This window comes from Coregonus clupeaformis, chromosome 10 (assembly GCF_020615455.1).
Source record: "Coregonus clupeaformis isolate EN_2021a chromosome 10, ASM2061545v1, whole genome shotgun sequence".
NCBI lineage: Eukaryota > Metazoa > Chordata > Actinopteri > Salmoniformes > Salmonidae > Coregonus > Coregonus clupeaformis.
In genome coordinates this window covers 1,916,276-1,939,303 of record NC_059201.1, presented here as the reverse complement: position 1 = coordinate 1,939,303, position 23,028 = coordinate 1,916,276, and the positions used below count along the sequence as shown (strand labels likewise).

The 23,028-nt window shown below is 45.4% G+C and overlaps 1 protein-coding gene across 3 annotated transcripts in view; it reads right to left on the bottom strand.

Moving 5' to 3' along the window:
* Positions 1-23,028, bottom strand: part of LOC121574734 (acid-sensing ion channel 1-like) — a 367,348-nt gene that overhangs the window by 73,220 nt on the left and 271,100 nt on the right. For 2 of the 3 annotated variants that reach the window (XM_041887284.2, XM_045222811.1), the window contains exon 1: positions 2,853-3,798. The exons of the other annotated variant lie outside the window; for it this stretch is intronic. In XM_041887284.2, the coding sequence (XP_041743218.1) occupies positions 2,853-3,530 (678 nt within the window). In that variant the 5' untranslated portion in view covers positions 3,531-3,798. Of the gene's footprint in view, positions 1-2,852; positions 3,799-23,028 lie in introns of those variants that run through there. 3 annotated transcript variants of the gene reach the window in all.

The window sequence follows — 23,028 nt, the reverse complement described above, 5'->3', positions numbered from 1 at the left end:
CGAATCAATCAAGTAAGAATCAATCAGCTGGGTGTCTGAGAAAGAGAGTGAGAGAGAGAGAGAGATACAGAGTGAGAGAGAAAGAGAGAGAGACAGAGAAAGACAGAGAGAGAGAGAGAGAGAGAGAGAGAGAGAGAGAGAGAGAGGCCATGATGCAGAGGTAAAGATAAATTAATCAAAAGCCTGGTCTCCATTAGAGACTACATTGGTACAGAGAGCTTTGGGTTTATGTTCACAAATTGATTCAGCACATTGGAGAAGGCATGCAAAAGGTGTGTGTGTCTCTGTTTTCAGCATGTGTATGTGTGTGTGTGCGTACATGCATGGGTGATCTCATTTTGGGGCCAACACCAAACTAAAAGACTAAAGCCAACAGGGGAAATTCTCTAACAGCCCACTGAAGTGTCACGTTTGACTGTTGTTCAGACGCAACAACTGTTTGTCTCTTTCCCTTGATTACAAATTACAAAACTTACTGGTCCCAGATCTGTTTATGCTTAATAACCAATGGCTGTTGTCATGCCCAACATGTTTAAGTCCTGGGCCCAGTACATTAGTTGGTGTAGGCCGTCATTGTAAATAAGAATTTGACTTGCCTAGTTAAATAAAAGGTATAATAAAATAAACCATATAGTTGGTAATAGACAGATCAGGTCTTAATTTGATCACCCTGTTGCAGGAGAACTTTTCTGCAATGCAGGAAATGTAAAACGTGTAGTGTATTTGAGGATTAAAAAAGGCTTCTGAAGTTTGTAATTTCCACTTTGACATTTTAGACTTGATTTTTCCCTACGAAAAATGTATCAACCCCTACAAAAATGTCCATAAATTATATTCCACTTAATAATTCACATTTCCTGTTGCTGCAGGATTATTTTCCTGCTGTAGCAAACTGGCTCAAATTAAGATCCTATATATGTGAAAAGTCTTCTTTAAATTAGGCAATCTGAATGAAATACGCTGTGACCTGTAGTTTGTGTGCGTGTGTGTTTGAACTGGGTAATCTGAGCCTTTACATCTGCAAACCATCATCATCCAAAAACAGCTACACAACACATAGCCTATGGAGGCCTGGATGTCAAGATTTTCTATATGTGAAATCTTTATAATAGAATGGATGACAGTAAACCCAATGACTATAAAGACAGAGCATGAGGTGAAATACACTATGTGACCAAAAGTATGTGGACACCTCATTCCAAAATCATGGGCATTAATATGGAGTCCCCCCAATTGCTGCTATAACAGCCTCCACTCTTCTGGGAAGGCTTTCCACTAGATGTTGGAACATTGTTGCAGGGACTTGCTTCTATTCAGCCACAAGAGCATTAGTGAGGACGGGCACTGATGTTTGGGCGATTAGGCCTGGCTCGCAGTCGGCGTTCCAATTCATCCCAAAGGTGTTCGATGGGTTTGAGGTCAGGGCTCTGTGTAGGCCAGTCAAGTTCTTCCACACCGATCTCGACAAACCATTTCTGTATGGATCTCGCTTTGTGCACGGGGGCATTGTCATAATGAAACAGGAAAGGGCCTTCCCCAAACTGTTGCCACAAAGTTGGAAGCACAGAATCATCTAGAATGTCATTGTATGCTGTAGCGTTAAGATTTCCCTTCACTGGAACTAAAGGGCCTAGCCCGAACCATGAAAAACAGGCCCAGACCATTATTCCTCCTCCACCAAACATTACAGTTGGCACTATGCATTGACGCAGGTAGCGCTCTCCTGGCATCCGCCAAACCCAGATTCGTCCGTTGGACTGCCAGATGGTGAAGCGTGATTCATCACTCCAGAGAAAGCATTTCCATTGCTCCAGAGTCCAATGGTGGTGAGCTTTACACCACTCCAGCCGATGCTTGGCATTGCGCATGGTGATCTTAGTCTTGTGTGCGGCTGCTCGGCCATGGAAACCCATTTCATGAAGCTCCTGACTAACAGTTATTGTGCTGACCTTGCTTTCAGAAGCAGTTTGGAACTCGGTAGTTGCATCCGAGGACAGATTATTTTTACGCGCTACGCGCTTCAGCACTTGGTGGTCCTGTTCTGTGAGCTTGTGTGGCCTACCCCTTCACAGCTGAGCCGTTGTTGCTCCTAGATGTTTCCACTTCACAATAACAGCCCTTAAAGTTGACCGGGGCAGCTCTAGCAGGGCAGAAATGTGAGGAACTGACTAGTTGGAAAGGTGGCATCCTATGACGGTGCCACGTTGAAAGTCACTGAGCTCTTCAGTAAGGCTATTCTACTGCCAATGTTTGTCTATGGAGATTGCATGGCTGTGTGCTCGATTTGATACACCTGTCAGCAACGGGTGTGGCTGAAATAGCCGAATCCACTAATTTGAAGGGGTGTCCACATACTTTTGTATATATAGAGTAGGTCATGTGTGAAACATGTCTGCAGATCCCACCAATGGGGAGTAAGGAGGGGGCAAACAGAGGAGAGGAAAATAAGAGTGATCTTCAGCTACAGCATGACTAAGGCATGACTAAGGCATGACTAAGGCATGACTTGTGGCTGAAATAGCTGAATCCACTCATTTGAAGGGGTGTCCACATACTCTGTATATATAGTGTACCTGTCTATTAACATATACTGCTGGAAAAAACACTGGGTAAACTCGCAATGAAAACCCACTCTTGCTGGCTGATTACTAACAATTCAAAATCAATTCCAAGCCCAGAACGCTTAAAAACATAACCAATAATGACATAATAAGGCCCGGTTAATGTTAATAATAACATAGTTAAATACCAATAGTTACCAACTTGTTGCAGCAACACTATATGGCGTAGGAATAATATCAACACTTATTTCAGCTGTAAACTGAACTCTGTGTCGCTGTCCACAGACTCACGGTGCTGAAGTTGCGGGGGCCGCACAGCTCTCCCTGGAAGCGGCAGTAAAGCAGCATCTCCTCCATTTGGTGGCCGAGGCGGTCCAGGAGCTGCCGCATGGATGGCTGAGACTCCAGGGGAGGCGGCAGAAAGTGGTTGAAGTCCAGGATCCGAGAGATCGGCGACCACGGCGGCTCGTTGCTGCTGCTGCTGCTGCTGTCATGGTCGGTCCCGGGTGTGAGCGCGTCCCTGGCGCTGGGGGACACTTGCCAGTTCCTCCCTAGAAGTCCTAACCATCTTCCCGCGCTGAATATGTCCGGTTTCTTCATGCGACGCGGTATGAGGAGGTTCTGGTTGCAAATGGTCACCGCGGGGAAAACGAGACGTTTGGCGTTCACCATATGCGCCTTGGTGTGCACGGGCGAAGAGAGGAGGTACCGGACCCGGTTTGAGGACCAGGTGAATAGGAGAGCGAGAGCCGCGAGGAAAGTCAGCAGCCAGGCGAGCTTCCGGGGGTAGGAGCCGCTCAGAAATACATGTCTCAGTCCGTGGAAGGTAGTGTGTTTCAAGAACAGCTTCCCTGCTTCCGCAAGAGAGTCTGGCGTTCTGCTGGCTTTCGGTACTGAATCGCACTGACACATTTTTGGAGAGATAGGTAGTGCGCGGATCAAGACCGACCCGACCACGGCTGCTGGCATCAGTCCTGGTCCCACATTCAGAATGGAGTCAAAGCGCCAATCCAGATGGCTTTGTGTCTGTCTAAGAATTAGTTATTGTTGGGAGAGCGATCCAGGCACATCTCTGTGCCCGTCAGAGCGCGAGCTCTCCTCTCCCTCATGCACTGAGTATTCTCTCCGTCTCTCTCTGGTTGTAGGAGGTTGCCTGTGAGGGGTGCTCCGTCTTCTGTCACAATACAGGAAGAGAGAACGCTCCCTATTCACGGGGTAGGTTAGGTAAGGTAGCCAAGTTGTTCAAGATGATTTAGAGTCGCGTACCCGTCTAGCTGCATAAGCACAGAACCAATCCGGAGAAACAAACGGTCATAAAAATATGAAAACTTCACACTGCGTGCTAAGGACACACAGTAGCCTAAACTATTTTTATGCATGTATTCCAACGAAAAGAAAAACAAATCATCAGCTAACCAAATAAAATAAAATCAGACTCAACGAATGGCCTCTCTGTCCCTAATGCAATGTGTGGCTTCTTTTGCTTGGTTACAGATTGGTTACATTCCCTTGTTTTACATCACCAGATATCATCAGCTTTTCTACATCCCCTATATCCACTGACCACTCCTTGCATTTAGATAGCCACTGCCTCTCTCCCTGTCTCTGGTGCATCTCTCTCTCTCTCTCTCTCTCTATCTCCCCTCTCTCTCTCTCTCTCTCTCTCTCTCTCTCTCTCTCTCTCTCTCTCTCTCTCTCTCTCTCTCTCTCTCTCTCTCTCTCTCTATCTCTCTCTCTCTCTCTCTCTCATACTGTTAATCTCCTGTCCTAGATGTCAGATTAGTGCCTACAGTACAGTACAGTGGTCATAACCCATTCCTCTTCCTTTTCCAGACCATCCCTCTTAACCTTCATCCCTCCACCCCCCCATACCCACTCCACCCCACCATCCCCCCTTTCCCCCTCCACCCCCCCATTCCCCCACCATCCCCCCCAATGTGTGGTATCCAACCGTTTCTTGATGATGTTGACGTGATGTGTACAGGTCCAGATCCAGAGGAGAGAACATCCCCCAGTGCTTTACTGCAACTACAGTCCCCTGTATGTATGACACCGGTTGAATTCTGAACAGGTAGACAAGTGGTAGGTCAAGTGCTTTGGCACCGAGTCCGACTGATTGAGGTTTGTTTTCCTTTTTTTGTTACACCCATCTCATCTGTCTGATAAGAACGTGGTTTGATGATAGCAGTTCCTTTTATTACCTGTTTTAAAAATGTACCTTCCTTTTTATTTTCCCTTGGATATTTTCTTATTGATCCTATTGAGATCAAAAATCACTTTTACGAGGGAGAGCTGAGATCCCAGAGCAGATCCACAACATCTCTCTATCAAACATCAAACTCACCAAAGTGGTCTTCCTTTTAATGGGCTTAGAGTCCTTCCGCTTTCTCTGGTGTCACTAAAGGTTTATGTGATTTAAGACTTGCTTTGCACAGTCTGAAGCGCCCATCAGCAGACCTGGGTTCAAATAGTATTTGAAATCATTTCAAATATTTCATCTGGGCTTGATTGAGCTTGACTGGCTTAATGGAACCAATAGAATAGTTGCAAAACTACAAACCATGCCCATCTGGCACTCTAGGCAGGCTAAAGCAAACGCTGAAAGTATTTGACAAATATCAAATTGTATTTGAACCCAGGTCTGGCCATCACAGAGACACTAAGCTGACATTTGTGCTCTAGGACATTGGCTGGTGACGGTGAGGGAGTTGTTTCATGCTTGGATGAATATCCATTGTGAAGTGTTTAAAATCAAGATGGATGTCAGTTGGGCTTAAACTAAACAGGTCATGTATTTCTGACTATGTGTGTATGTGTGTGTGTACAGAATCTGTGGCCCTTACAAAGTCTTCTGGGAGGCATTGATGGAGAATGTGAGGCATTCTCAGACTAAATCTTTAATATTTGCCATGCACTGTGCAATTTGCAGGCAGCTGTATGTGTATACAGTACCAGTCAAAGGTTTGGACACACCTGCTCATTCAAAGGTTTTTCTTAATTTTTTAAAAACTATTTTCTACATTGTAGAATAATAGTGAAGACATCAAAACTATGAAATAACACATATGGAATCATATAGTAACCAAAAAAGTGTTAAACAAATCAAAATATATGTTATATTTGAGATTCTTCAAAGTAGCCAACCTTTACCTTGATGACAGCTTTGCACACGCTTGGCATTCTCTCAACCAGCTTCATGAGGTAGTCACCTGGAATGCATTTCAATTAACAGGTGCGCCTTGTTAAAAGTTAATTTAACAAGGCTTCTTAATGCATTTGAGCCAATCAGTTGTGTTGTGACAAGGTAGGGGTGGTATACAGAAGAAAACCCTATTTGGTAAAAGACCAAGTCCATATTATGGCAAGAACAGCTCAAATAAGCAAAGAGAAACGACAGTCCATTTCAAGAACTTTGAAAGTTTCTTCAAGTGTAGTCGCAAAAACCATCAAGCGCTATGATGAAACTGGCTCTCATGAGGACCACCAGAGGAAAGGGAGATCCAGAGTTACCTCTGCTGCAGAGGACAAGTTCATTAGAGTTAACTGCACCTCAGATTGCAACCCAAATAAATGCTTTACAGAGTTCAAGTAACATACACATCTCAACATCAACTGTTCAGAGGAGACTGTGTGAATCAGGCCTTCATGGTCAAATTGCTGCAAAGAAACCACTACTAAAGGACACCAATAATAAGAAGAGACTTGCTTGGCCCACGAAACACGAGCAATGGACATTAGACCGGTGGAAATCTGTCCTTTGGTCTGATGAGTCCAAATTTGAGGTTTTTGGTTCCAACCGCTGTGTCTTTGTGAGACACAGAGTAGGTGAACGGATGATCTCCGCATGCGTGGTTCCCACCGTGAAGCATGGAGGAGGAGGTGTGATGGTGTGGGGGTGCTTTGCTGGTGACACTGTCTGTGATTTATTTAGAATTCAAGGCACACTTAACCAGCATGGCTCCCACAGCATTCTGCAGCGATACGCCATCCCATCTGGTTTGCGCTTAGTGGGACTATCATTTGTTTTTCAACAGGACAATGACCCAAAACACACCTCCAGGCTGTGTAAGGGCTATTCGACCAAGAAGGAGAGTGATGGAGCGCTGAGATAGTGCACTACTTTTGACCATAGTCCCTATGGCCCTGGTCAAACCTAGTGCACTAAATAGGGCATAGGGCGCCATGTGGGACAGGATACTAGAGTCAGATTACAAATGACCTCGACTAACCGGTGCCTCCTGCACATTGACTCGGTACCGGTACCCCCTGTATATAGCCTCCTGCACATTGACTCGGTACCGGTACCCCCTGTATATAGCCTCCCGCACATTGACTCGGTACCGGTACCCCCTGTATATAGCCTCCCGCACATTGACTCGGTACCGGTACCCCCTGTATATAGCCTCCTGCACATTGACTCGGTACCGGTACCCCCTGTATATAGCCTCGTTATTGCTATTTTATTGTGTTACTTTTTATTTTATTTTTTTTACTTTAGTTCATTTAGTAAATATTTTCTTAACTCTATTTCTTGAACTGCATTGTTGGTTAAGGGCTTGTAAGTAAGCATTTCACGGTTAAGCTCTACACCGGTTGTATTTCGGCGCATGTGACAAATACAATTTTGATTTGATTTGAGATAGCTAATGAAATAAAATATTTCACACAGAGCCGGCAACCTTCAAATTAACTTCATGGATTTTGAATTTTTTTAAAGGATTTCATTTCCCTCGTATTTATTCAATCCCCCTTGTCTCAACCTCTCATCACCCTTTCATCATTCCTGCTCATTAGTACCAGACACATCTGAGAGAAACACAGTGTGTGTGTGTCTGTCTATGTGTGTGTGTGTGTGTGTGTGTGTGTGTGTGTGTGTGTGTGTGTGTGTGTGTGTGTGTGTGTATCGGTATGAGTGTTTTTGTGCGCTGTGCTAGCAGCCAGGGGGATAATGATGCACGTGACAACAGAGAGACGGTGAACAGTTCAACATAGACAGTGTCCCAAATTGAATATAGGGCTCTGGCCAAAAGTAGTGCACTGTATAGAGAATAGGGTACCATTTGGGACACAAGCACAATGTTCTCTAAATCCCATTACCGTACTGTCATTTGCTGATGAATTTATTATAAAGGACACACACACACACACACACACACACACACACAGCACAAAGCAAAGATGTTGTTGATTGACTGAATCACTTCATATGCCTTAAATACATGTAGGCCTATGCTTTGTGGGAACTAATCTATTGACAGCTGGAATCTGGAAATAACTACAAGGCGACTAAGAAACAAATAAGAAAAACAACATAGGCCCAAGACAGGCCAACAAACCTCACATTGGAGACAGGCCAACAAACCTCACATTGGAGACAGGCCAACAAACCTCACATTGGTTCAATGAAAGTGTACAAAGAAAGAGAAAAAAATAATACTTTATTTTACCATAACAAATTTAACATGAAATATCTTGGAACTTAAAGAAGAAGGAACCAACACAAGCAAACTGAACTAAGATAAATAAAGAATACTTTATATTTGACCATAAAAAAGCTGCTTGGTTGATTGGTATTGGGAAGAAAAATGCAGACTTTGGCTGAAGGACTAATGATTTTCCCATTTACAATAGAATAACTGTGTGGTCCTCATAAAAGGGGACCTCTTTATTTCTTGGAAGGAACATTTGTATTATAATCCGTTAAATATATACATTTGGAATATAGCTAAAATAGCCTTTAGCAGCCGTTCCTTCCTGTCAGAAGCCTATACGTGTTCCAATCTATCAGTCAGTGAATGGAACAATGTCAGGGAAGAAGCACAGAAGAACACCTCCATTGGAGTCTTTAAATGTTCCAATCTATCAGTGAATGTGTTGAACAACGTGCAGCAGTACAAAGAGGTGGGAGAAGGACAAGCACTCCCAAACTGGCAAGCTGCATCTGAATTCCAAACAGACCTCGGCTATACCATGAAGAGAGGTGGACAACAGTAGAGTACAATGCTTAAGTGCTCCTTCTTTATTGTACTGTAGCTGAGAGAAAGGCAATTTTCCAGCACACAGTGCCTTGCCTAGTCAGGTTAAAATACCACACTTTGACAAGGCTATGAGTGTTGTACAATCAGTCAAATTGACGGCGCCACTTCCTATATAGCTAGTAAAATGTGATGTGGCATACAGGCTAATCAAAGATGTCCCTGGACACACATTTGGAATGAAATCAAATCAAAATCTAATTTTATTCGTCACGTGCTTCGTAAACAACAGCTGTAAACTAACACCACTGATTACACCCACAGCGCAATAGATGCAATACTTAACTCAAATGGATAGATTCATGAATAGTCTCTGTTTGGTCTCTGACACGTTGCACCCGTTTCAGTTATGTATAGCGTGGTTATGACTGCAATCAAATCCGGTATTTGTGAAAACAACAAGCACTTCAGCACTCGACATGTAAAGGAAGTGAGGAGAACTTCTGAGTGACCGACTGTACGGCATATAGAAATGAATTCTCTGTAGGGTGAGAGGGTCATGTTCTCTCTCTCTCTCTCTCTCTCTCTCTCTCTCTCTCTCTCTCTCTCTCTCTCTCTCTCTCTCTCTCTCTCTCTCTCTCTCTCTCTCTCTCTCTCTCTCTCTCTCTCTCTCTCTCTCTCTCTCTCTCTCTCTCTCTCTCTCTCTCTCTCTCTCTCTCTCTCTCTCTCTCTCTCTCTCTCTCTCTTCTCTCTCTCTCTCTCTCTCTCTCTCTCTCTCTCTCTCTCTCTCTCTCTCTCTCTCTCTCTCTCTCTCTCTCTCTCTCTCTCTCTCTCTCTCTCTCTCTCCCTCTCTCCTCTTTCTCTCCCTCAGTTTGTGTTCTCTCTCCCACTGATGATGTTCACTTCCAACATTGTTCTGAGAATCAGCAAGGGAGGGAAAAACTAAGGGAGGGAAGGAGCGACAGGGCAGCTGCAGAGACAATAAGACAGACAGAGACAGGGCAGCTGCAGGTGGTGATTTACTGAGACAATTTAGAGCAGGGCTCTGAAACCCTGTTCCTGGAGAACTACCGTCCTGTAGGTTTTAACTCCAACCCTGTTCCTGGAGAACTACCGTCCTGTAGGTTTTAACTCCAACCCTGTTCCTGGAGAACTACCGTCCTGTAGGTTTTAACTCCAACCCTGTTCCTGGAGAACTACCGTCCTGTAGGTTTTAACTCCAACCCTGTTCCTGGAGAACTACCGTCCTGTAGGTTTTAACTCCAACCCTGTTCCTGGAGAGTTACCGTCCTGTAGGTTTTAACTCCAACCCTGTTCCTGGAGAACTACCGTCCTGTAGGTTTTAACTCCAACCCTGTTCCTGGAGAGTTACCGTCCTGTAGGTTTTAACTCCAACCCTGTTCCTGGAGAGCTACCCTCCTGTAGGTTTTAACTCCAACCCTGTTCCTGGAGAGCTACCCTCCTGTAGGTTTTCACTCCAACCCTGTTCCTGGAGAGCTACCGTCCTGGAGAGCTACTGTCCTGATTTAAAGGATAATTGTGTACAACAGGAGTTCCAACTCTTTCCATGGAGGGCCTAGTGTCTGCTGGTTTTAGTTTTTTCCATTCATTTAAGACCTAGACAACCAGGTGAGGGGAGTTCCTTACTAATTAGTGACCTTAATTCATCAATCAAGTACAAGGGTGGAGTGAAAACCCGGCAGACATTCGGCCGTGGAATGAGTCTGACACATGATCTGTCTTTAAGGACTGTGTCCCAAACTGCACCCTATTCCATATATAGTGCACTGCTTTTAACCAGAACCCTGGTGTGTGTGTGTGCTGTGTGTGTGTGTGTGTGGGGTGTGTGTGTGTGTGTGTGTGTGTGTGTGTGTGTGTGTCTGTGTGTGTGTGTGTGTGGGGTGTGTGTGTGCTGTGTGTGTGTGGGGTGTGTGTGTGTGTGTATGTGTGTGTGTGTGTGTGGGGGGGGGGTGTGGAGATTGAAGTTCCCAGAGTTAATTGATAGTGGCAGGCGGGGTGAGGATAGCTGAGGCAGGCGGGGAGAGGATAGCTGAGGCAGGCGGGGAGAGGATAGCTGAGGCAGGCGGGGTGAGGATAGCTGAGGCAGGCGGGGAGAGGATAGCTGAGGCAGGCGGGGTGAGGATAGCTGAGGCAGGCGGGGTGAGGATAGCTGAGGCAGGCGGGGAGAGGATAGCTGAGGCAGGCGGGGAGAGGATAGCTGAGGCAGGCGGGGAGAGGATAGCTGAGGCAGGCGGGGAGAGGATAGCTGAGGCAGGCGGGGTGAGGATAGCTGAGGCAGGCGGGGTGAGGATAGCTGAGGCAGGCGGGGAGAGGATAGCTGAGGCAGGCGGGGTGAGGATAGCTGAGGCAGGCGGGGAGAGGATAGCTGAGGCAGGCGGGGTGAGGATAGCTGAGGCAGGCGGGGTGAGGATAGCTGAGGCAGGCAGGGAGAGGATAGCTGAGGCAGGCGGGGAGAGGATAGCTGAGGCAGGCGGGGAGAGGATAGCTGAGGCAGGCGGGGAGAGGATAGCTGAGGCAGGCGGGGTGAGGATAGCTGAGGCAGGCGGGGTGAGGATAGCTGAGGCAGGCGGGGAGAGGATAGCTGAGGCAGGCGGGGTGAGGATAGCTGAGGCAGGCAGGGTGAGGATAGCTGAGGCAGGCGGGGTGAGGATAGCTGAGGCAGGCGGGGTGAGGATAGCTGAGGCAGGCGGGGAGAGGATAGCTGAGGCAGGCAGGGAGAGGATAGCTGAGGCAGGCAGGGAGAGGATAGCTGAGGCAGGCGGGGTGAGGATAGCTGAGGCAGGCGGGGTGAGGATAGCTGAGGCAGGCAGGGTGAGGATAGCTGAGGCAGGCGGGGTGAGGATAGCTGAGGCAGGCGGGGTGAGGATAGCTGAGGCAGGCGGGGTGAGGATAGCTGAGGCAGGCGGGGAGAGTTTGGGAGAGGAGAGATGGTTGTGATTAATGTCACAGAGAGGGGCTCGCTGATTAATATCACAGAGAGGGGCTCCCTGATTAATATCACAGAGAGGGGCTCGCTGATTAATATCACAGAGAGGGGCTCCCTGATTAATATCACAGAGAGGGGCTCCCTGATTAATATCACAGAGAGGGGCTCCCTGATTAATATAACAGAGAGGGGCTCCCTGATTAATATAACAGAGAGGGGCTCCTAAACAGTCTGTCGCCCCACTAGCTCTACTCTACCTCCCCTGGCACTGTCTGTCTGTCTGTCTGTCAACACAGCCAGGGACAAGATGAATGCCCCTCTGTGAAACAAATGTCTCTGCTCAGTCTGATGTTTACAAATGATGAAAACATACATCAAATACATCCTACATAGTTTTTATTTGAGTGTGTGCGTGCGTGTGTGTGTGTGTGTGTAAAAGAAGGAGTTCGAGAAAAATATAAAACGTTTGTGTGGGTGTGTGTGTGTGTGTGTGTTTCTGTGTGTGTGTGTGTGTGTTAAAGATTAAACATACATTTACTACAACAGAGTGCAGAGTATCAAAAAACATGTTCTCCAGCTTATATACGCAGTATATTTTGAAGTATGTATATTAATACGAGTGTATCAGATAACCACACAGCTGTAAGTAATCATTCAATGCCAGCGTATGGGAGGGATCATATTTCAACCCTTGTTCCCAAAGTGTGATTGTAGCTCAGCTGGTAGAGCACGGCGCTTGTAACGCCAAGGTAGTGGGTTCGATCCCCGGGACCACCCATACACACAAAAAAACATGTATGCACGCATGACTGTAAGTCGCTTTGGATAAAAGCGTCTGCTAAATGGCATATTATTATTATTATATGATGAAAACATATTCGACTAGTTATACTGATGCATTTTCTCTGCAGTTCAAATAATGTTAACAACATTATATTCCAAAGCTACCTGTTATTCCCCAGTAATTCGGTCTTGAGTAAAGTTCAAGTAACAACAAGATCTCATGGTCTCAATTCAGTATTCAATGTTTGTCTGGGGGGGGTATATGTCTATGGGTGTAGTGAAAGTAGGTTTATTTTATGTATTTATTTTTTATTTAACTAGGCAAGTCAGTTAAGAACAAATTCTTATTTACAATGACGGCCTACCCCGGTCAAACCCGGACGACCCTGGGCCAATTGTGCGCCGCCCTATGGGACTCCCAATCACGGCCGGTTGTGATACAGCCTGGAATCGAACCAGGGGGTCTATAGTGACGCCTCAAGCACTGAGATGCAGTGCCTTAGACCACTGCGCCAGTCGGGAGCATGAAGTTGTTAGAACATAATTTTTTTTGCCAGTTAAGCATAAAATACTTGACAGTTAGGTATAGGCATTAATTACTAAGTTAAGGTTTGGGAAAAAGTTAAAACAGAAACATTTTAACGAGTGCCTAGCAGTGGGATTGAACCTGCGATCCTCGGAGCCGAAGCGCAAGGTTTATATGCCTACTAGATGTTAATACGTGTTGACGTTGCCCCCTAGTGGATGGGATTGAAGGAATCTCCCGACATCCTGGAGACCTAGACAAAATATCGGATACTATAGTCTATCTGGTGTGATCTCGCTGGAGGTAATGTACAGTAAATTCAACAAATGTCTCTTCTAGCAAAAACCTCTGACCCCTGAGTTCATAGGTCAGGTTCTCCAAAAGAGAAGGGCAACAATGACAAGAATGTAAAGAAGTTCTCTGAAGACAACTGGTAGTGTGTTTAAGGTTTAAAAGGGCTTGTAAAGTTTGTCATTTCAGATTTCATTTGCCCTAACATTTCCATTAAACCATTTCTGAATTACCCTAACAAAAAATGTATCAACCCCTACAAAAATATACATTAATTATAATCCACACAATAATTCAAATGTTCTGTTGCTGCAGGATTATTTTCCTTTATTTTGTATTTTGGAGGGAGTTTCAGGAGATTGGAAACAGTTGGAGGGCTTGGAGGGAGTTGGAGGAGAGAGGAGAAAGTTGGAGGGCTTGGAGGGAGTTGGAGGAGAGAGGAGAAAGTTGGAGGGCGTTTTAAGAGATACAGTGAGGGAAAAAAAGTATTAGATCCCCTGCTGATTTTGTACGTTTGTCCACTGACAAAGACATGATCAGTCTATAATTTTAATAGTAGGTTTATTTGAACAGTGAGAGACAGAATAACAACCAAAAAATCCAGAAAAAAGCATGTCAAAATTGTTATGAATTGATTTGCATTTTAATGAGGGAAATAAGTATTTGGTGGCAAAACCCTTGTTGGAAATCACAGTGGTCAGATGTTTCTTGTAGTTGGCCACCAGGTTTGCACACATCTCAGGAGAAATTTTGTCCAACTCCTCTTTGCAGATCTTCTCCAAGTCATTAAGGTTTCGAGGCTGACGTTTGGCAACTCCAACCTTCAGCTCCCTCCACAGATTTTCTATGGGATTAAGGTCTGGAGACTGGCTAGGCCACTCCAGGACCTTAATGTGCTTCTTCTTGAGCCACTCCTTTGTTGCCTTGGCTGTGTGTTTTGGGTCATTGTCATGCTGGAATACCCATCCACGACCCATTTTCAATGCCCTGGCTGAGGGAAGGAGGTTCTCACCCAAGATTTGACGGTACATGGCCCCGTCCATCATCCCTTTGATGTGGTGAAGTTGTCCTGTCCCCTTAGCAGAAAAACACCCCCAAAGCATAATGTTTCCACCTCCATGTTTGACGGTGGGGATGGTGTTCTTGGGGTCATAGTCAGCATTACTCCTCCTCCAAACACAGCGAGTTGAGTTGATGCCAAAGAGCTCGATTTTGGTCTCATCTGACCACAACACTTTCACCCAGTTCTCCTCTGAATCATTCAGATGTTCATTGGCAAACTTCAGACAGGCCTGTATATGTGCTTTCTTGAGCAGGGGGACCTTGCGGGCACTGCAGGATTTCAGTCCTTCACGGCGTAGTGTGTTATCAATTGTTTTCTTGGTGACTATGGTCCCAGCTGCCTTGAGATCATTAACAAGATCCTCCCGTGTAGTTCTGGGCTGATTCCTCACCGTTCTCATGATAATTTCAACTCCACGAGGTGAGATCTTGCATGGAGCCCCAGGCCGAGGAAGATTGACAGTTATTTTGTGTTTCTTCCATTTGCGAATAATCGCACAAACTGTTGTCACCTTCTCACCAAGCTGCTTGGTGATGGTCTTGTAGCCCATTCCAGCCTTGTGTAGGTCTACAATCTTGTCCCTGACATCATTGGAGAGCTCTTTGGTCTTGGCCATGGTGGAGAGTTTGGAATCTGATTGATTGATTGCTTCTGTGGACAGATGTCTTTTATACAGGTAACAAACTGAGATTAGGAGCACTCCCTTTAAGAGTGTGCTCCTAATCTCAGCTTGTTACCTGTATAAAAGACACCTGGGAGCCAGAAATCTTTCTGATTGAGAGGGGGGTCAAATACTTATTTCCCTCATTAAAATGCAAATCAATTCATAACATTTTTGACATGCGTTTTTCTGGATTGTTATGTTGTTATTCTGTCTCTCACTGTTCAAAAAACCTAACATTAAAATTATAGACTGATCATTTCTTTGTCAGTGGGCAAACGTACAAAATCAGCAGGGGATCAAATATTTTTTTCCCTCACTGTATGAGACAGTTGGAGGGCTTGGAGGGAGTTGGGGGAGATAGGAGACAGTTGGAGGGCTTGGAGGGAGTTGGGGGAGATAGGAGACAGTTGGAGGGCTTGGAGGGAGTTGGAAGAGGAGTTGGTTGGAGGGAGTTGGAGGGGAGATGAGCCAGTTGGAGGGAGTTGGAGGAGAGAGGAGACAGCTGGAGGGAGTCGGAAAAGAGAGGAGACAGTTGGAGGGAGTTGGAGGCGGGAGCAAGCTAGTCCACATATCAAACGGCTGTCAGATACGCAGACAGAGCAGTACTAACAAAGGGAGGAAGCTGTGTGTGTGTGTGTTTGTTAGGTGGTGTGTGTGTGTGTGCTCAAACACAAAGTGCCTAAACTCTGGTGCCCAAACACTAGGATTGCCCTGGAGCTGTTGTCAGAGGACAGACTAGGGTCCCCCAGCCACAATCTAATTCACACGGGCACAGACGACCTGAGGGCCCAGCAGGAAAGTGTGGCCACAGCACTCAAGGGAGTGATTGAAAAAGCTTCTTCCACTTTCCCCAACGCACAAGTGGTTATCTCCACCCTGTTACCACGAAAATACATTCACCTTGCCACCATACAGCGGGTGAATGCAAGCATTTCCCGGGACTGTTTCTCAAAACCGAATGTCTACCTGGCCCACCACTCCACCCTGGACTTGAACAGCCTTTATGACCAGGTCCACCTCTACAAGGCAGCAGTCCTCACCTTTGCCCTGAAGGATATCTCCCTCAACCGCAGCCCCAGCAGCTCACACAGGAGCAACAGAGCAACGGACACCCTGCCCAGACCAGCGAGACCCCCTCCTGAAGGACCTGCACCGAGAGAACCTACACCCAGACCACAGCTTCACCAGCCACACCCCAACCAGCTGAGACCACCCAAAACAAACCCTGGCCACACCCTATATAGGCCCTCCCAGATCAGACCTATGCCCCTTCTGCTCCCCGCCCCTGCAGCAAGGACCTCAACATGACTGCCGCCCAGGCCGTGAGCAGAGCAACAGGCCCAACCCCCACTAATGCACCCGCCCAAGCCCCATCCTGCGACCTAAGAGGTATGTATCAGATGCTGAACATGCTCTGCTTACACCTACTGTAGTGGTCAGAGCCTAAACCACATGAAAACAACACTAGACACCATGGAACACAAAGCTTTCACTATCTCATCCTGGAATATACAAGGTCTGAGGTCATCTGCCTTTGGCCTAAAGAGCAGGAACCCAGACTTCATCAAAGAAATTGGAAATACAGACATTGTCATCCTACAAGAAACATGGTATAGAGGAGACGGACCCACTGGTTACCCTCTAGGTTACAGCGAGCTGGTAGTCCCATCCACCAAACTACCAGGAGTAAAACTGGGAAGGCACTCAGGGGGTATGCTAATTTGGTATAGAGCAGACCATACTCTATTAAATTAATCAAAACAGGAACATTTTACATTTGGCTAGAAATTCAAAAGGAAATGACCTCAACAGAGAAAAATGTCCTCCTGTGTGCAACCTATATCCCCCCACTAGAATACTTTAATGAAGACAGCTTCTCCATCCTGGAGGGGGAAATCAATCATTTCCAGACCCAGGGACACATACTACTCTGTGGTGACCTAAATGCCAGAACTGGACAAGAACCTGACACCCTCAGCACACAGGGGGACAAACACCTACCTGGAGGTGACAGCATTCCCTCCCCCATATGACCCCCTAGGCACAACGGGTCACAACTCCTGCAGCTCTATCGCACGCTGGGTATGTTTTAATTTATTTTACTAGGCAAGTCAGTTAAGAACAAATTCTTATTTACAATGACGGCCTACACCGGCCAAACCCGGACGACGCTGGGCCAATTGTGCGCCGCCCTATGGGACTCCCAATCACGGCCGATTGTGATACAGCCTGGATTCGAAACCAGGGGATATGTAGTGACGCCTCAAGCACTGAGATGCAGTGCCTTAGACCGCTGCGCCACTCGGGACTATGTACATACGCTGGGTATGTACATAGTCAATGGCAGGCTTCGAGGGGACTCCTACGGTAGGAACACCTATAGCTCAGGAAAGTAGTGTGGAAACCTACCAAAAAATTAGGCAACAACAAATTAAATCCCAAAACATTTCACTGTAATAGTGAAGGTGTAAACTTGGCAGTAGAAAACCTAAACAGTATATTTGACCTCCCAGCTTCCCAATCAGATCTAAAAAAATTCAAGCAGAAAACCTAAGAAAATCAACAACAATGACAAATGGTTTGAAGAACAATGCAAAAACCTAAGAAAGAAATTGAGAATCCTATCCAACCAAAAACATAGAGACCCAGAAAACCTGAGCTAACGCCTTCACTATGGTGAATCACTAAAACAATACAGAAATACACTACGGAAAAAGAAGGAACAGCATGTCAGAAATCAACTCAATGTAATTGAAGTATCCATAGACACTAACCACTTCTGGGAAAATTGGAAAACACTAAACAAACAACAACACAAAGAGTTATCTATCCAAAACAGAGATGTATGGATAAACCACTTCTCCAATCTTCTTGGCCCTATAACAAAGAACAAACAGCAAAAACATATACATGATCAAATACAAATCTTAGAATCAACTATAAAAGACTACCAGAACCCACTGGATTCTCCAATTACATTGAATGAACTACAGGACAAAGTACAAACCCTCCAACCCAAAAAGGCCTGTGGTGTTGATGGTATCCTCAATGAAATGATCAAATATGCAGACCACAAATTCCAATTGGCTATACTTAAACTCTTTAACTTCATCCTTAACTCTGGCATCTTCCCCAATATTTGGAACCAAGGACTGATCACCCCAATCCACAAAAGTGGAGTCAAATTTGACCCAAAAACTACCGTGGGATATGCGTCAACAGCAACCTTGGGAAAATCCTCTGCATTATCATTGACCGCAGACTCGTACATTTCCTCAGTGTAAACAATGTACTGAGCAAATATCAAATTGGCTTTTTACCAAATTACCGTACGACAGACCACGTATTCACCCTGCACACCCTAATTGACAAACAAACAAACCAAAACAAAGGCAAAGTCTTCTCATGCTTTGTTGATTTCTAAAAAGCTTTTGACTCAATTTGGCATAAGGGTCTGCTATACAAAGTGATGAAAAGTGGTGTTGGGGGAAAAACATATGACATTATAAAATCCATGTACACAAACTACAAGTGTGCGGGCAAAAAAAACACACACATTTCTTTCCACAGGGCCGTGGGGTGAGACAGGGATGCAGTTTAAGCCCAACCCTCTTCAACATATATATCAACGAATTGGCGAGGGCACTAGAACAGTCTGCAGCACTCGGCCTCACCCTACTAGAATCTGAAGTCAAATGTCTACTGTTTGCTGATGATCTGGTGCTTCTGTCACCAACGAAGGAGGGCCTACAGCAGCACCTAGATCTTCTGCACAGATTCTGTCAGACCTGGGCCCTGACGGTAAATCTCAGTAAGACAAAAATAATGGTGTTCCAAAAAAAGGTCCAGTTGCCAGGACCACAAATACAAATTCCATCTAGACACCGTTGCCCTAGAGCACACAAAAAACTATACATACCTTGGCCTAAACATCGGCGCCACAGGTAACTTCCACAAAGCTGTGAACGATCTGAGAGACAAGGCAAGAAGGGCCTTCTATGCCATCATAAGGAACATAAAATTTGACATACCAATTAGGATCTGGCTAAATATACTTGAATCAGTTATAGAACCCATTGCCCTTTATGGTTGTGAGGTCTGGGGTCCGCTCACCAACCGAGAATTCACAAAATGGGACAAACACCAAATTGTGACAATGCATACAGAATTCGGAAAAAATATATTATGTGTACAACGTAAAACACCAAATAATACATGCAGAGCAGAATTAGGCCGATACTCACTAATTATCAAAATCCAGAAAAGAGCAGTTAAATTCTATAACCACCTAAAAGGAAGCAATTCCTAAACCTTCCATAACAAAGCCATCACCTACAGAGAGATTAACTTGGAGAAGAGTCCCCTAAGCAAGCTGGTCCTGGGCTCTGTTCACAAACACAAACAGACCCCACAGAGCCCCAGGACAGCAACACAATAACCCAACCAAATCATGAGAAAACAAAAAGATAATTACTTGACACAGTGGAAATAATTAACAAAAAAACAGAGCAAACTAGAATGCTATTTGGCCCTAAACAGAGTACACTGTGGCAGAATACCTGACCACTGTGACTGACCCAAACTTAAGGAAAGCTTTGACTATATACAGACTCAGTGAGCATAGCCTTGCTATTGAGAAAGGCCGCCGTAGGCAGACCTGGCTCTCAAGAGAAGACAGGCTATGTGCACAGTGCCCACAAAATGAGGTGGAAACTGAGCTGCACTTCCTAACCTCCTGCCAAATGTATGACCATATTAGAGACACATATTGCCCTCAGATTACACAGACCCACAAAGAATTAGAAAACAAACCCAATTTTGATAAACTCCCATATCTATTGGGTGGAATACCACAGTGTGCCATCACAGCAGCAAGATTTGTGGAAATATTTGTGACCTGTGCCACAAGAAAAGGGCAACTAGTGAAGAATAAACACCATTGTAAATACAACCCATATTTACAGTGGGGGAAAAAAAGTATTTAGTCAGCCACCAATTGTGCAAGTTCTCCCACTTAAAAAGATGAGAGGCCTGTAATTTTCATCATAGGTACACGTCAACTATGACAGACAAAATGAGATTTTTTTCTCCAGAAAATGACATTGTAGGATTTTTAATGAATTTATTTGCAAATTATGGTGGAAAATAAGTATTTGGTCAATAACAAAAGTTTCTCAATACTTTGTTATATACCCTTTGTTGGCAATGACACAGGTCAAACGTTTTCTGTAAGTCTTCACAAGGTTTTCACACACTGTTGCTGGTATTTTGGCCCATTCCTCCATGCAGATCTCCTCTAGAGCAATGATGTTTTGGGGCTGTCACTGGGCAACACAGACTTTCAACTCCTTCCAAAGATTTTCTATGGGGTTGAGATCTGGAGACTGGCTAGGCCACTCCAGGACCTTGAAATGCTTCTTACGAAGCCACTCCTTTGTTGCCCGGGCGGTGTGTTTGGGATCATTGTCATGCTGAAAGACCCAGCCACGTTTCATCTTCAATGCCCTTGCTGATGGAAGGAGGTTTTCACTCAAAATCTCACGATACATGGCCCCATTCATTCTTTCCTTTACACGGATCAGTCGTCCTGGTCCCTTTGCAGAAAAACAGACCCAAAGCATGATATTTCCACCCCCCATGCTTCACAGTAGGTATGGTGTTCTTTGGATGCAACTCAGCATTCTTTGTCCTCCAAACACGACTGAGTTGAGTTTTTACCAAAAAGTAATATTTTGGTTTCATCTGGCCATATGACATTCTCCCAATCCTCTTCTGGATCATCCAAATGCACTCTAGCAAACTTCAGACGGGCCTGGACATGTACTGGCTTAAGCAGGGGGACACGTCTGCACTGCAGGATTTGAGTCCCTGGCGGCGTAGTGTTACTGATGGTAGGCTTTGTTACTTTGGTCCCAGCTCTCTGCAGGTCATTCACTAGGTCCCCCCGTGTGGTTCTGGGATTTTTGCTCACCGTTCTTGTGATCATTTTGACCCCACGGGGTGAGATCTTGCGTGGAGCCCCAGATCTAGGGAGATTATCAGTGGTCTTGTATGTCTTCCATTTCCTAATAATTGCTCCCACAGTTGATTTCTTCAAACCAAGCTGCTTACCTATTGCAGATTCAGTCTTCCCAGCCTGGTGCAGGTCTACAATTTTGTTTCTGGTGTCCTTTGACAGCTCTTTGGTCTTGGCCATAGTGGAGTTTGGAGTGTGACTGTTTGAGGTTGTGGACAGGTGTCTTTTATACTGATAACATGTTCAAACAGGTGCCATTAATACAGCTAATGAGTGGAGGACAGAGGAGCCTCTTAAAGAAGAAGTTACAGGTCTGTGAGAGCCAGAAATCTTGCTTGTTTGTAGGTGACCAAATACTTATTTTCCACCATAATTTGCAAATAAATTCATAAAAAATCCTACAATGGGATTTTTTTTCCTCAATTTGTCTGTCATAGTTGACGTGTACCTATGATGAAAATTACAGGCCTCTCTCATCTTTTTAAGTGGGAGAACTTGCACAATTGGTGGCTGACTAAATACTTTTTTCCCCCACTGTATGTTGATTTATTTTCCCTTTTGTACTTTAACTATTTGCACATTATATGACATTTGAAATGTCTTTATTCTTTTGGAACTTTTGTGAGTGTAATGTTTACTGTAAAAAAATTTAATTGTTTATTTCACTTTTGTCTATTATCTACTTCACTTGCTTTGGCAATGTAAACATGTTTCCCATGCCAATAAAGCCCTTTGAATTTAATTTAATTGAATTCAGAGAGAGAGAGAGAGAGACAGACAGACAGACAGACAGACAGACAGACAGAGAGAGAGAGAGAGAGAGAGAGAGAGAGAGAGGGAGAGGGAGAGGGAGAGAGAGAGAGAGAGAGAGAGAGAGAGAGAGAGAGAGAGAGAGAGAGAGAGAGAGAGAGAGAGAGAGAGAGGGGAGAGAGAGAGAGACAGAGAGAGGGGAGAGAGACAGAGAGAGAGAGAGAGAGAGAGAGAGAGAGACAGAGAGAGAGAGAGAGAGACAGAGAGAGAGAAGATTGTGTGTGTGTGGGAGTAAATGGGATACACGTTTTGTTCCTGAGCGAACGTGCGTGGGTGTGCACTGCATGCTTGTGTGTCTCTGTGTTTGTCTGTGAGTGTGTGTGTGTGTTTGTGTATCTCTCTCTCTCTCTCTGTGTGTGTGTATGTGTTTAGCCCGGCCCATGTCTGCTAAACACAGTAGGAGCGCCATCACTTTGGCAGAGATGATCAGTAGTCAGATTTGCATCAGCTGTGCTTATTGAGCTGTGAGCTTGAATATCATTATCACCTTCCCTGATCTGCCAGTAGATCTGCAGCTAGAACACAGCCAATGCCAGACCCAACCGGTCCTCCTCTGATACAGGCCAATGCCAAGGAAGATACAACAGCCTGATCGTCAGAATGAAGATGAAAACAGTCCGAAAACAGCATGTATGCCAATACAGACACAACAAGTCCCTGGTACAATACAGACATAGACAACGCCAAGACACAACAAGTCCCTACAACAGACGCAGCCAATGACAAGTAGGGCTGGGCAATATACGTATTTTACTATATACTGATATTGATGTACGGACCGGCTTGGGTTTTTACTTTTGCTTCTATAATGGTATTTCAATGTTTGGTTTGATAGATGTGATAAGCCACTCCGCCATGCGTAATGTCAATTATTATAGTCGTCTCTCTCTTCTCCCTCTCATTCACCAAGCCCCGCCCCCCGTCACTATTTTTATTTATTTTCTATGTACCCCCTTTTTCTCCCCAATTTCGTGATTACGATCTTGTCTCATCGCTGCAACTCCCCAACGGGCTGTAATGCGTCCTCCGAAACATGACCCGCCAAACCGCACTTCTTAACACCCGCCCGCTTAACCCGGAAGCCAGGTTCGGAGAAAAACACAGTTCAACTGACGACCGAGGTCAGCCTGCAGGCGCCCGGCCCGCCACAAGGAGTCGCTAGAGCGCGATGAGCCAAGTAAAGCCCCCCCCCAGCCAAACCCTCCCCTAACCCGGACGACGATGGGCCAATTGTGCGCCGCCCTATGGGACTCCCAATCACGGCCGGTAGCGATACAGCCCGGGATCGAACCCGGGTCTGTAGTGACGCCTCAGACCGCTGCTCCACTCGGGAGGCCCCCCGTCCCTTTATTAATCATCACTCCCACATTTGTAAATGTTAGTAAGCTAGTT